The sequence below is a fragment of the Elephas maximus genome, chromosome 4 (assembly GCF_024166365.1).
Source record: "Elephas maximus indicus isolate mEleMax1 chromosome 4, mEleMax1 primary haplotype, whole genome shotgun sequence".
NCBI classification, from domain to species: domain Eukaryota; kingdom Metazoa; phylum Chordata; class Mammalia; order Proboscidea; family Elephantidae; genus Elephas; species Elephas maximus.
The window spans coordinates 162,021,255-162,036,107 of record NC_064822.1 but is presented as its reverse complement, the minus strand read 5'-3'; the positions used below and the strand labels follow the sequence as shown (position 1 = coordinate 162,036,107).

The 14,853-nt window shown below is 35.5% G+C and overlaps 1 protein-coding gene across 4 annotated transcripts in view; it reads right to left on the bottom strand.

Annotated features, from left to right (window-relative positions):
• Nucleotides 1-14,853, bottom strand: part of CFAP54 (cilia and flagella associated protein 54) — a 499,063-nt gene that overhangs the window by 368,752 nt on the left and 115,458 nt on the right. For all 4 annotated transcript variants that reach the window (XM_049884120.1, XM_049884121.1, XM_049884122.1 and 1 more), the window contains 4 exons: nt 12,639-12,815; nt 9,495-9,587; nt 9,060-9,245; nt 2,563-2,699 (listed from right to left, as the gene is read on the bottom strand). In XM_049884120.1, the coding sequence (XP_049740077.1) occupies nt 2,563-2,699; nt 9,060-9,245; nt 9,495-9,587; nt 12,639-12,815 (593 nt within the window). The remainder of the gene's footprint in view (nt 1-2,562; nt 2,700-9,059; nt 9,246-9,494; nt 9,588-12,638; nt 12,816-14,853) is intronic.

The following is a 14,853-nucleotide window of genomic DNA, read 5'->3' as shown; positions in this document are numbered from 1 at the left end:
CTACATGACAGGAAAGGGTCTGACATCAGTATATGTCAGTAGACTGTAGGTAGATTATTTGTTTCATCACTATGTCAAACTCTGAAATTATTTTTGCCAGAAGAATTTTAGTTTTTGCGCTCCTTTAACTCCTACTACACTTTCTCTTTGTCCTCACAATAACCTTCAGTACCCTGACATGTACAATTTGTCCAAGCTAACACCCCTCCTTGGCTCCTTTTTCCTCCATACCCTCTCACACTCTGGTCAGCCATTTCAATAGTGATCTCGCTAGCATTTTATGTTGTCACTTCTTTGTTTTATACAATCATCAACTTGTCTGACCTTGCATAGATGTCACTGTTCAATTTTTCTATCTCTGCTACAGTGGTCAATCACTTATTTATCCTACTCATTCATTTATTCAAACTAGCATTTACTGAACATCTACTATGTGTCAGTCACTGTTCTAGGCCCTGAGAGGCCCTTAGCCACAAGGAGCTGGACTCTACCACAAATTCAAGTTATCTGATATCAGTTGAGTCATCAATGCTTCTCAGCAATATTTCCATTTATCCCTATCATCTCCTGTTCACACTCCCCACAGACAATGTTCTAAACTACCTGATTTTGACCCCATGTGCTCTTTATGTCCTCTTGGCTCTTCTCCTATATTCACCATATTTACCAGCAGTTTCTTTTCTCTTCAGTCTTTCCCTCTCCACTGGCTCACTTCCCTTTACCCTCCAAAATTCTTTCCATGAGTCTATCTTCCTCATCAGGTTTCTGCATATTTTTCTTTTCTCTTTACTACCAAACTTCACATGAGTGATTTTTGCTTGTTACAATTTTCCATTTTAATTTATTCCTTAGCTAATTACAGAATGGTTTCTGGCCCATCACGCCACCAAAACGCCTCTTGAATTTATCAATGGCCTCCTCATTGCCTGTTCTAAAAGTCTTCACCCTACTCGAACTCTCTGAGGTATTTTATTGAACAACTACTCTGCCTGGCTTTGTACTAGCATTTCATGCTGCTGGCCAGTCCCCTCATGGCAATACTCTCACTTCCCTTGGTTTCTGAGGCACTGTGCTCTCCTGGGTCTCCTCTTACCTCCCAGACCACTCCTTTTCAGTATCCTCCCCTGGTTCCATCCCCTGCTTCTGGCTCTTAAATGCAGGCAATGCCCAGGATTCAACTGTAGTTTGCCTTTGTTTTTATCTTTTTTGCTAAGCAGTCATTCTTTCTAGATTTCAGTGACGAACTCTGTAGACAATTTCTAAATCTGTACGTCTAGTCTTGGCCTCTTTCCTGAGAGAGGTCACCTTCCTACTGGATATCTCATATTCACAAAGGCGCCTGCTAGAAACTCAAAATATTGCCAGTCAAATTCATTTCCTCCCAATATTTGTTCCTCCTCTCATATTCCCTTAGTATACGACATACACTTCCCAGTCAGTTAATACTAGAAATCTCAGTCAGCTTTCACTTTCTCCTTCCCTTATCCATACAAGTCACATAAAATCTTCTAAGTCCTTTATTTTCCTCCCCAAAGTGCTTCTCAAATCCATCCCCGAAACACCTAGCATCTTTGTACATGGTAAATGCTAAGTACACATTTGTTTAATTGAATGGAATTATACATTCATGTGAATCTATACTTTGCTTCAACCAGCATTTGCATTTTTAAGTTCCTTAACTTTGAGGAATGAAAGATGATCTTCTTATTAAAGGACTTTCAGCCATTAACAAGGAGGTGGAGGAGGCTGTTGTTGTTTTTGGACTTGTTGAGAGAGCCTGAAATTACACTAATGCTCACTTCTGACACTACTCTTAGTTCTTTTAAAGAAACCAAAAACCAGCTGCCCTTGAGTTGATTTAGACTCAGCAACTCCATGTGTGTCGGAACAGAACTGTGTTCTACAGGGTTTTCAACTGCTTGTTTTTCAGAGGCAGATCACCAGAACTTTCTTCTCAGGTGCCTCTAGGTAGACTTGAACTTCCAATTTTGCAGTTAGCAGGTGCATGCATTAACTATTTGCACCACTCAGGGACTCCCTTTTAAGGAAAAAGGGCAGTAAGTACTGAAAGACGTCCTGTGAGTTCTACTTATTATACGGTCTCTACTGGCCTATTTATAGTTGTAAATAGCCTAATCCTAAAGGCCTCTTCAAAAAAAAAGCAAAGGAAAAGCCTTCTCACTGTAACAGGCCAAGCATCAGACCTTAATCTTAACCCCAACCTCACCTTTATCTGTTATAAAAGTCCCCAGTGCACATTTATGTTTTCTAGTATGATTGATATTACTTTGGTTGGTATTTGATATTTTTATTCAATAATTCATTCTCTTACATTCAGAATGCGTTCACATGCCTCCAGTGTTTTCTTCTGCCTCTAGCAAGGAAGTTTCTAACAAAGACCTGAGACCTTGGAGTGTATATTCTTATTACGTTACTTATTAGCAATAGTTTTATATGAGCTGTCTTAACATGAAATTGAAAATAAACTGATTCAAGGCTGCACACCCAACAGCTATATTTTCAATAAGCAAATTCATATTCTAAAACAACATTTCCAGTTACCTTCTCTGTGTGATAGTCATTATATTACTTAAACAAGTAACAGACTGGTCATCCTGAAGTGGTGAAGCAACAAAATAATCCCAAACTGGTGAAAAAACTCTCTTAGCCAACTCATAGTTACCCATCTGGTAGGCAACCTATAACAGAAAGTACATTTTCTTAGGCAATATTTTTATTTGTGATATGCATATCTTAGACAAGAATTCTGATAAGGTCCTATCATGCACTAATTTCATATGCAGCTGTCCCCATTTGCTGTTCTGTTGCACGGTGCCATGGTAAGGTAAGGACGGCCACTGGCAAGGGAGATATATGCATTTTGAAATCTCTTTTACTTCTAAATTGCATGGAAATTTGAAACTCTGTAAGGATGTTTCAAATCCTCACAAGCAAAACAAAGATCACATCCGAGCCAAATTAATTTCATTTCCATCTATCTCTGCAGTGCACTCCATTTATTATAGATACTGTTATAATGAACAATCTGTTCCAAGAGAAACAATCAGATTTCCCAAACCCAAAATATGAAATATACTTCATTCTTTTCTGGTTCTGACTGACACTTTCAGAGTTTTTGTGCAACAAAGCATTCACAGCTGAAAAGAGTAAAGGAATAAAGCAAAGAAGCTTCCCAGAAACCATGGTACGTTTTAAGTTTAACACATTTAACATTAGAAGAAATAAATGATTCCAGTAGTAAAGCCTGGAAGTTCAGGGGGAAAAAAAAACATCAGCATATCAACCAACATCTGTTTCTTTTGTAGAATATCTATCTTTAAAGATATTTCTAAAAATCAATCTATTTAAATATGCATATAACAATAGGAAATCTCACTAAATGAGTTATGTACTGTTTCAAATCCTTTATGGAAGCAGATACAGTATAAAGTGTAAATAAAGTCATTGCATTAAGTATGTAAATAACATGTTACTAGAACATATTTCACTCAAGAGAATAATTTATAGGATCAGTACTTTTCAAATCTGCCAAATCAGTACTCATAATCAACCAGCCAGAAAGCTTTTAGGAAGTTTCTACTCTGCGCTCAACACCGTTGGGGTAGGTTCTTCAAAACCTAAGAATGGTCCCATAGTCCATGAAACTATAATCAAGTTATAGAGAAACAATCACAGAAAAACTACAAAAAATAGCATAATAATTTTGGAGGCTTAGGAAAGGAGAAATGAAAACTTCATGGAGGAGGCAGAGCTTAATGAGATTTGGATTGCCACAGTTTAGACAGAATCTGAAAGAGGTCTAGTAATGAGCATCAAAACAATGCATTTAGGAGAGACTGGAAAGATGGATCAGAATTTGAAGAAAAGTGTGCAATATTACTGGACAGGTCAAGTGGGGTATGATTAAAGAAGGCCTTGAATATCAGATGGAAGTATTTAAAGATGTCAAGTACGCGCATTATTGTATTGAATTCTCATTACAACTCTCTGAGGTAGGCTTTATTACCATCTCTCCTTATTTTGCAGAGAAGAAAACTGAGGCATAAAGAAATTGAGTAATTTGTACAGAGCCTAACAATCAGTAAAAATGGTGGAACCAAGACTTAGAGTAAATGAGTCACTTCTCCGGGCTGTATTTGTCAAATGAAGGAGTTCTACTAAAATGCCGCTAAGGTACCATATAACTTTAAGATTTAACAATGAAAATAACAGATTATGTGAAATGTGAATTGACTTTTCTTTCTTCCTAAAAAATATTCTTTTAAAAATGATGTTATTTGTTCAATTGGTGAGCACTGTGAGACAAGACAAGACACCATGATAAAACTAACGTTTGTAAAATCATGAGTTGTGGTTTTTTTAACAGAGTGCCATGGCATAAGCATGTTCAAGGAAAACTAACCTTGTAGTGATGTGCAGAATAGGTTTTAGAGGGAATCAGTCTAAAATGAAGAAGAAGCACTGAAAGACTAATGAAATAATTAGGTACAGTAGGTATCACCTACTTAGTACAAATACAAGATCTTCACCTGGCTACCAGAACTCCACACTCCTGGTTTTCTTTTTATCTCAGAGGCCACATTCTTTCTCAAGTCCCTCCTCTTTTCCCCAATCTCTTTATACTGGCAAGCACCAGGGCTCAGTTTTAGGGCCACTCCTCTCTTGTCTCTACACTTATTTCCATGATGATATCACTTAGTTTTATGGCTTTAAATACAACTATCCCCAAATCCCTCTCCTGCCCAGACCTCTCTTCCAAACTCCAGATTCATACATCTGACTACTCAACACTTCTATCTAAACATCTAATAAGCATCTTACACTTAACATGCCCCAAACTGAACTCCTAATCTTCCCTTCTCCAAACCTATTCTACCCACGGTCTTCCCCATTTCAGTAGATGTCAGCTCTATCCATCCAGCTGATCAGCTAAATATTGTAATCTTTCATTTTCATCTTATTTCCAACAGGAACTTTTGTTAGCTCCACCTTCAAAACATATGCAGAATCTGACAACTTCCCACCCCATCAATAATCATCACCCTAGCCAAACCATCTTCATCTCTTGTTGGTTTACAGCAACATATAGGTCCCCTTCTTCCACTCTTGGCCCCTTATGGTCTATTGCCAACATAGCGGCCAGGACAAACCTTTGAAAATAGAAATCACATTATGGTATGCCACTACTCAAAACCCTCCAACGGCTGCCCATTTCACTCAAGATAAAAGCCAAAGTCCTTGCTATGGCCTAGAAGTCTTTTCATGATCTGCTTTCTGACCCACCTCACTAACGTCTTACCTCTCTGACCTCTTCTCCTTCTGGTTCCTCTGTTCTAGCCATTCAGGCCTCGACGTTTCTCAAACACACCAGGTACATTTCTAGAAACCTTAGGGCCTCTGCTCTGTTTCGTCTGCCTGGAATGCTCTTGCCCAGAGAACCACTGGCTAACTCCCTCACAGCCTTCAAGTCTTCTGTTCAAATCTCACCTTCTAGATGACACTTTCTTTGATCATACCATTTAATACCGTAATCTGCCTTTCATTCCCCCATCTCACACTTCTACTTCCCCTTACCGTACTCTCTTTTTTCATAGCATCATCATCTTCTAACACACTAGATAATTTATTTTTTACTGTGCTTGTTGTTTGTTACTTATCTCCTAGCATAGCATTTTGTTCACCTTGCCTAGAGCAGCTATTCTCAAAGTATGGTCCCTGGACCAGCAGCATCAGCATCACCTAGGAACTTGTCAGGAATGCAAATTCTTGGGCCCCACTTCCACTTTACCTACTAAATCAGAAACTCTTGGGGTGGCGTCCAGCAATTTGCATTTGACCAGCCCTTCAGGTCATTCGGATGCACGCTCAAGTTTGAGAACCACTGGCTTGCATCAATGCCTGGCACAGAATAAGCAAGCAATAAATAATATTTTGAAAGGACTTAAAAATTCCCTTTTCTTGATAATCTCCCCAATACCCACAGAGGAAGACATCTACCAGTTGTATTATATACTATAACATGGTTGATTGGCCCAGGGACAATGCCTGACCAAACTGGGCCAGATTTCTTTCCCAGGAATTTGAAATAAGGATACAGAGCCACCCACTTGGTCCCTGTTTATAGGTGAAATTGAGGGATAAATTAAAAAAAAAAAAAAAATTTAAAACTTGCAATCTTTCCTCCAAAGATGGAGAAGTAATGAAAGCCAATCTTTAGAGAGAGAAGAAAGCAGATACATAGAGAGAAACAAAGGTAAGAGACCTAGAGTTACTCGGACTCTGCAGCCTTCCTATGACCTCGCTGCATTCCACTTAATCCTGTCCACAGACTGCTAATTTTCTATATTTTATATCTCATTATCTACCTATTTAAAGATCAAGAGTAAAAAAGAAATGAGGCTATGAAGAAGGGGAAACTAGAAAATATTCACCCAACCCAACAGATTCCTGAAAAATGTTTCCAGATTGCCTAAATTAATAGCTTCTATGTTAACTCAGTGAAGGTTCACCTGACTTTATTAATGTTTACGGAATAATGTTAAGTAAAAGCACAACCTAAAATCCCAAAAGCAGAGTTAACCATAGGCATTTAGTGAAATGTCTCCATATTTCACTAGAAAAAGCAATTATAATGTTTTTAAAAACAGAATTGTCCTAAAACTAAAAACCAACCACTCTCATGAAAATTAAGTTGGAAATCCTAAAGAAAGGCATATTTCCTATATATAACTTAAAAGCTTAAACTTAAGTTGTAAATTAAGCAAGTTTAATAAGTGAGGGAATTTTGCTTGAGTCACTTAACATTATGAGAGAGGATACTCATAAGCTACGATAAATGAACTATAAAACTGCAAATAAAGTATCAAAAAAAGAATGCAGATCATTACTTCATGACACTTCTCATTATCCCAGCTGTAGAGCTTAGACTTAGTTTTATTAACTTTCAATGAAAGTTCTGCCAAATGAAGACCAAGAGTCAAACCACTCCTTGAAGAAAAATTAGGCCCTGATGAAATGTTTGTCTCCTCATTTTGAAATAACTCTATCTCTGCAAATTAGGGGACATATTAAATTTCAAAGAAATCAAAACATGAGAAAACCATGAAGCAATATGACACGCTAAGCCAATACTAGACAAATCCTGGCAATTCTCTCAATTTAATTTTCTTTGAAATATATGATAATATAAAATGCCCCTAAGACTTCAGTTTATAATACTAATAAACTATTAAGAGAAAAAAATAACACAATGGAAATGTGATAAAATTTAGAATGGCCACCAGCTCTACAGCCAACAATTGGCTTGAAATTAGATGCCTGAGGTCAATGAGCTAGTCTTTCTAATGTTCTATTCACAGGTGACCTGTTTTAAGTCAGACAATCACTAGTTTGCAAAATATATATTAATCAATGAATATATCCATAACTAAAACAATAACAATATTAAATGACTACAAGTGCTATGGTTAACCATTTGACATGCATAATTCCATTCAATTCTCATAAGGCCCCTAGGATTTGGCTACTATTATTACCCCCATTTCACAGATGAAAAAACTGAGGCTTAGAAAAATTAAGTCACTTGCTCAGTATCACATTGCTGGAAGTTGAATTCAGGTCTGTCTGTCTCTATGGACCCAGAAATTTCTTCTATGACTTTATCCTAAGGATATAACCATGGATGCAGGTAAGGATTTATACACAAGGATGTGCATCATGGCTTTGTGCATAATAACAAAAGATTGGAAAGTATCTAAATATCTAACAGTGGAGAACTTATAAATAAACTATGATGTATCCATAAGATATAATGCCATGAAGATATTAAAAATTATGTTTCAGAAGAATGGTTAATGGCATAGAAGAATGTCAATTATATACTAAATAAAAATATCAGGGTGTAAAATAATATGTTTACTACAACTGAGATTATACACCACATGAAAATTTTTATTTATTTATTTATTGGACAAATCTGCTGCAAAAGACCTCTTTAAAGTGTTAAGAAGCAAAGACGTCACTTTGAGGATAAAGGCGTGGCTAACCCAAGCCACGGTATTTTCAATCACCTCATATACATGTGAAAGCTAGACAATGAATAAGGAAGACTGAAGAAGGACTGATGCCTTTGAATTCTGGTGTTGGCGAAGGATATTGAATATGCCATGGACTGCCAGAAGAACAAACAAATCTGTCTTGAAAGAAGTACAACCAGAACGCTCCTCAGAAGAGAGGAGATCAAAACTTTGTCTCAGGTACTTTGGACATGTTATCAGGAGGGACCATCCCTGGAGAAAGACATCATGCTTGGTAAAGTAGAGGGTCAGCGAAAAAGAGGAAGATCCTCAACAAGACGGACTGACACAGTGGCAGCAACAGTGGGCTCAAGCATTTAACAATGATTGTGATGATGGCGCAGGACGAGGCAGTGCTTCGTTCTGTTGTACATGGGGTCACTATGAGTCAGAACCGACTCAATGGTGCCTAACAAAACAACAACAATAAATTTATATCTTATATATTCTATACACATACACAAAGATGTAACAGAAGGGATGTCTGAATCAAGATTTCTCAACCCCAGCACTAAAGACATTTTGGGCTGGATAATTCTCTGTTGTGAGGGGCTTTTCTGTATATCGTAAGACGTTTAGCGGCATCCCTGGCCTCTACTCCTTAGATGCCAGTAGCATCTCCCTAACTGTGACAATCAAAAATGTCTACAGTGAACTGCTGCTCTGGACAATTGCATTACAGATAAATTTTATTTTCTTTCTTTGTACATTTCAGTATTTTCCAAATTTTTGAAAATTAATGTTACATTTGTAATTCATGAAGGAAATATTATTGTAAAATGAAAACTCATTAATAAGAGAAAGAATGATTCATATTTTCTAAGACTAAACTGCAATAATGAAAAATATGTATTATAGGAGCTTTAGAATATCTTCCATGATTTTTTTTTTCCATCACAAATTACCTAGTAACTGCTTAAAGGAAAGAAAAACAGAGAAAAAAATTGCAGAAGTCTCTTCTACCTGCGTCAGGAATGTGCGAGCAGTAAGTGCTGAAAGGGGTGGATAAACCAGGATTGGCTTAGTTGTCTCCCCAGCTGCATCACCAATAAGCTTCCCATTTGAAGAATAAGCAGCAACTGCAAATATATATTTTTCATTGCTTTCTAGACCTTTCACTTCAAAAACACTTTGACCATCAGCTGGTATCTAGTAACAAAAATATATTTCAAGTTATATATGGAAAATTAAAATACCATGAGTTTTAAAATATAAGTAAACCTTGTATACAAAAAAAAAAAGACCTTTTTATTTATGGTTAGATTTTAGTTATGACTCAAGTTGAAATTAGAGAAATTCACTGAAATAATGACTTCTTAAGAAAAAAATACTCAGTTGTCATTAAAGGGGCTGTTGGTAAGATTTCCTAATATTTAGAGGTTTTTTAATTTGACGTACCGCTTCTCCTGAGTTTGGGAGATGGTTATTGTTTAGCCTTACTTTTCCATAGCTTCCTTCTGCTTTGCAACCCAAAATGCAGTACCAGGAGACCTGCCGAGAAGAGAGACGTACCTGTCACCTGTAGTCTGTTTAACAAGGCATGCAATTTTTTTTTCTCTCAATGTGGCAAAAGGAATACTTCTCTAAATAAGAATGTTATTATTCAAGTTTTAAAACATGAAATCTAAGTTTGTAAATACACTTAGATTTATTCTTAGAAAAGTAAAGGCAAAGATAGGGCTAGTTTACCTTGGACTACCAAGACTAAAATATCATTCATTACAATACTGATTATTTTAACTACCATTAACTGAGCTAGGCCCTATTTGCTAAGTTTTGTGAGTAAATTTACATATACTTTCTAACACTGACACCATCCCTGGCAAAGAGGTAAGTACCAGGGTCATTTTGCTTTAGAGGAAATGGAGAGGCAGAGATGTGAAATAACTTGCTTCACTATCACACAGGTAGCTGCGGGGGTTGATGTCAAAGATGACTTCATCTTGATGGAAAAAAGATCAACACTGAAATAATCTTCATATTTCATTTAATAATATACGACAAAAAAGGAAGTGGAAAAAAGCAAGATACTCCACTGTAGTATTTAAAATAAAATGTAAAAATACATATCAACAAAGCCTGGAAGAAAACGCTCCAAAATAAGAAGAATAGGAGGGTTTGGATGGTAAAATAGTAATATTATGGGTAATTTTTTTCCTCTAGTTTATAAATTTTCTGAAACATGAAATTACTTTGATAATCTTAATTAATAGATATAAACCAAACAAAAATGCAAATTCCATAAAAACAACCACACTTAAATTTGGTTAAATGGTTAGGCAATGATTCTTCTGCTAAGATGTCAAAATAATGGAGATTACTTACTATAATGAATTATTCTCACTAACGGATCAATGGAGGCAAAAGGGAACAAGTTGATACCTAGGGAGTTAGTTTTATGAACCACCTATACTGTGTACTGGAAACCCTGGTGGCATAGTAGTTAAGAGCTCCAGCTGCTAACCAAAAGGTCAGTGGTTCAAATCCACCAGATGCTCCTTGGAAATTCTATGGGGCAATTCTACTCTGTCCTATAGGGTTGCTATGAGTTGGAATCAACTCAACAGCAACAGGTATACTGTGTACCAGGGTTTGGGAAAAGCCCCTTTTCCCCAGAGGCTCCACCTCACAATATCTCAACCCCTAAACTATAAGGGAAGCTGGAGAGAAGTTGGAAGAATGTAGCTCTCTGTAAGAAGTAACTGCCTCTTACAGCTTAGGCCTGCCACTTCTTCCAGCACAACAGAACAAATCTAGTGGCGTCTAGTCTACATCAGTGGTTCTCACCCTGACTGTGTACCAGAATTCGCTTTTTAAAAACAGAAATTGTACAGGATCACCTATTTTGTTAATTACAGATACCCAAGCCTGTCCAACTTCCATGAATTAGGGTTTCTGGTACAGGTGTCCAAACCTGTGTATTTCTCAGGTGATTGAGATGTGCACATCTGATTAAGGAGCACTAGTCGAAGGCAGGAGGGCTCAAGGACAGAGGAGGCATTAAAGGAACTTAGAGGTTGGAAACTGGGGGGGGAAAAAATCACATAACTCTCAGAAAATTTTAAAAACTAACTTCCCTTGATTTCTGATATAAAAAAGGAATACCATTTTTCAAAAGAAAAAAAAAACAGAAATTCAGAAAGACTATGTTATATGACTTAAATCATTACTGCTCTAAGTTAAACTCTTATACATAAACCAGTATTCATAGGGTAAAATTGTCTCTAAAAGCAATTTTACAAGATGACTTTATATTTTTATTTTGTTCAACTGATGTTTTCATCTTAGTTTGTGTAACTGTAAAAAGCAATGTATAATTAGAACCTACATAAAAGACACTATGTACAAATCACCACTAACTGCAGAAGGGTTTATAAATAACATAAATAGCACCAGCATTTTCAACTGTAAAAACAGATTTTAATGAAATGAATGCCCTAAAAAGATTCTGATAAGACAAAAGATGGCTGAAGCCGCAAATAAGAAAATTTATTTAAGCCCATAGCACCATCTAGTGTTGATGAGTAAGTAAAGGAACGTGATCTATTTCAGGAGCATGCAACTCTATTAACATATAATATACATAAATTTCATACAATGTAGTAAGTGACAAGTCCTAAAACTAAAGGTCAGATTCTTATATTGTCCTATTTCCAAATATTATAAAATGAAATAAATTAGTCAAAACAATAAAGTATACAAAAAACAAGATTAATAAACCAAAACATTTGAATAAAAACAAAAAAAAAAACTTAGTAAGTCAAGCAGTGTTATTTCTGTGCTAAATTTCCAAAATTAATGAATCCCAATTCCTAAACAGATTCATAGAAATCTGAAGTCAAACTAAAACTGCTAGCAGTAATTATTATAGCAGAGTTATGTGTAAGATGAATGCTACTTCTTCTCCCCCCAATTGTAAGGTATTATGAACGTGGTATTACTTCTCACTGATGTCCATTCCCCGTTAGCCTGATGCTAAAACCATGCTTTATTTATATTTATCTCTGTACTTTAATTACCGTGCATTGAAATTGACAGATAATAGACAATAAACGCTTGTTTGATAGAACTTATAAAAAATATCACTGAATAATATAATCTCAGTCTATAACTTCATTCATTGTTTTGAGCCAACTTGGCTACATATACGTTATATGTTACCTGATTTAATTCTCACAGTAACAACAATTTACAAATTAAAAAATAGTAAAACTCAGGAAGTGTATTTATCTTTCTAGAATTTTAAATCTCTATCTGCCTGACTCCAAAGACTATGCTGTTTCTGCTACACCAAGATTATGCAAGTAGAAGCAGAACATCATGAAGAGAATCCAAGAAAGAACTTTTTTTTTTTAGTACAACATCAAAGGATATGCTGTCGATCATCCAAAATAGCAAAAATAGAATACTAATTATAAGTGTTCACTGTTTATAGATAAGACCAAAATCTATTGAGATCATAAAAAATAAAAGCATCAATCATTATAGCCATAAAGGTACTTAGGTTGCTTTGCATGAAGTAAAGATCAAGGTGGATCATACCTTGACATCTGAAATAAATGGAGCAGGTTTCAGTGTCACAGAACAATGAGTTCGGGACAGCAGGATAGGTGGAGGAGGGATTCTGCTTTTCTTTCTTTGCGAATTTTCCAAGTCTTTCTGATATAAATATAGAGCATTTTGTTCTGCTTCAGTTTTCTCAATTAAAGAATATGCTTCCTATAATGAAGTGTGAAAGTAGAAAACTACATTTCAAGAGCTTGAACTTCATTTATATTTGCAGAATTCTGGTGATGCTAAACAATATTATCTTGCTACAAGCATTTTTTGAGCCTCAGAGTTACACATATTTCAAGCATGGAATGATTCTGCAGAAGAAAAAATTGGCTACTAATGACTACCAATGGCATTATATTTATATTTAGTATATTTATCAATATCATACATTAACATGAGATATTTCTTTCGAAATCAAGCTACCAACATATTTCATTGTCCTTAAAAAGTTCATAACCAAATCATCTGAATTTATACTGGTGATATAAGCCCATCTTTAATGTGCTTGAGGTGTGACTCTCAAAAAGTGAAACTATTGTTATATGTGGCTTATAAAATAAACATTACAGAGTCTATTATTATCAGCAAGAAGAATTAAAATAGACAAAAACACTTACTTTTTAGACCTGAAAGAAAAGTAATCATTTTTTAAAGGTTATACACAGAGAAACAACAAATAAAACAAAAGCATAAAAATTCAGGGGTCTAAACAATATTTCAAAAGTAAGATTAAACATACCAGCAATTATAACCATATAAATGGGTTAAACTCCCCTTTTAAATTAAGCTTAAAAGGAAAGACTTTCTAATTGAGCCCCAAAACAAAAATTCAGGGAAATGTTTTTAAAAATAAATGAATGATGGAAAAATAAGCATGTTTTCAACAAATGGGGCTAGAACAACTGGATAGCAGTGTTTGAAAGAACGAAGTTGGACCCCTACCTCACACCGTATGTAAATATTAACTCAAAATGAATCTTAAACCTATATGTAAGTGCTAAAACCATAAAACTCTCAGAAGAAAATAGAGATTTTTTTTTGTGCCCTTGTGTTGGAAATGCTTTCTTAGATACAATACCAAAAGCACAAGTGACAAATGAAAAAACAGATAAATTGGACTTCATCAAAATTAAAAACATTTGTGCTTCAAAGGACACCATCAAGAAGTGAAAAGACAACCCACTGAATTGGAGAAAATATTTACAAATCCAGTATCAGATAAGAGACTTGTATCCAGAATATATAAAAACTGTTACAATTCAATAATAAAGAGACAATAACCCAATTAAAAATGGGCAAAGGATTTAAATAGACATTTCTCCAAAGAAGATATACAAATAGCTGATAATCGCATGAAAAGATGCACAACATCATTAGTCACTAGAGAAATACAAACTAAAACCACAATGAGATATCCCTTCACACCCACAAATATGTCTCAAAATAAATCATAAACCTATAATAAAAAAGACAGACAATAGCAAGTATTGTGAAGATGTGGACAAATTAGATCCTTATACATTGCTAGTGGGAATGTAAAATAGTGCAGCCACATTGGGAAACAATTTTGCAGTTTCTTAAAATGTTAAACATAGAGTTACTATATCACCAGGCAATTCCACTCCCAGTTATATAATCAAGACAAATGAAAGTATATGTCTACATAAAAACTTGTACACAATGCTCATGGCAGCAATATTTACAAGGGCTAAAAAGAAGAAACCACCCAAATGACCATCAACTGGTGAATAAACAAAATGTGGTCTATTATACAGTAGAATATTATCTGGCAATAAAAGGGAATGAAGTACTAAAACCCTATGGAGCACGGTTCTACTGTGACACACTTGGGGGGGGGTACCATAAGTTGAAATCAACTTAGAATAAAAAAAGGAACGAAGTACTGATACATGCTACAACATGAATAAACCTTGAAAACATTATGCTAAATGAAAGAAGTCAAAACCAAAACAACACATATTCCATTTATATAAATAGGCAAATCCACAGAGACAGAAACCAGATTAGTGGTTGCCTGGGGCTGGGGTGGGACTGGGGAAAGGGAAAGTCACTGCTAACAGGTTTCTTCTTGGGGTGAGGAAGATGTCCTAAAATTAGACAGTGGCAATGATTGCACAACTCTGTAAATGCACTAAAAATCACTGAATTATAAACCTGAAAAGGGTGAATTTTATGGTAT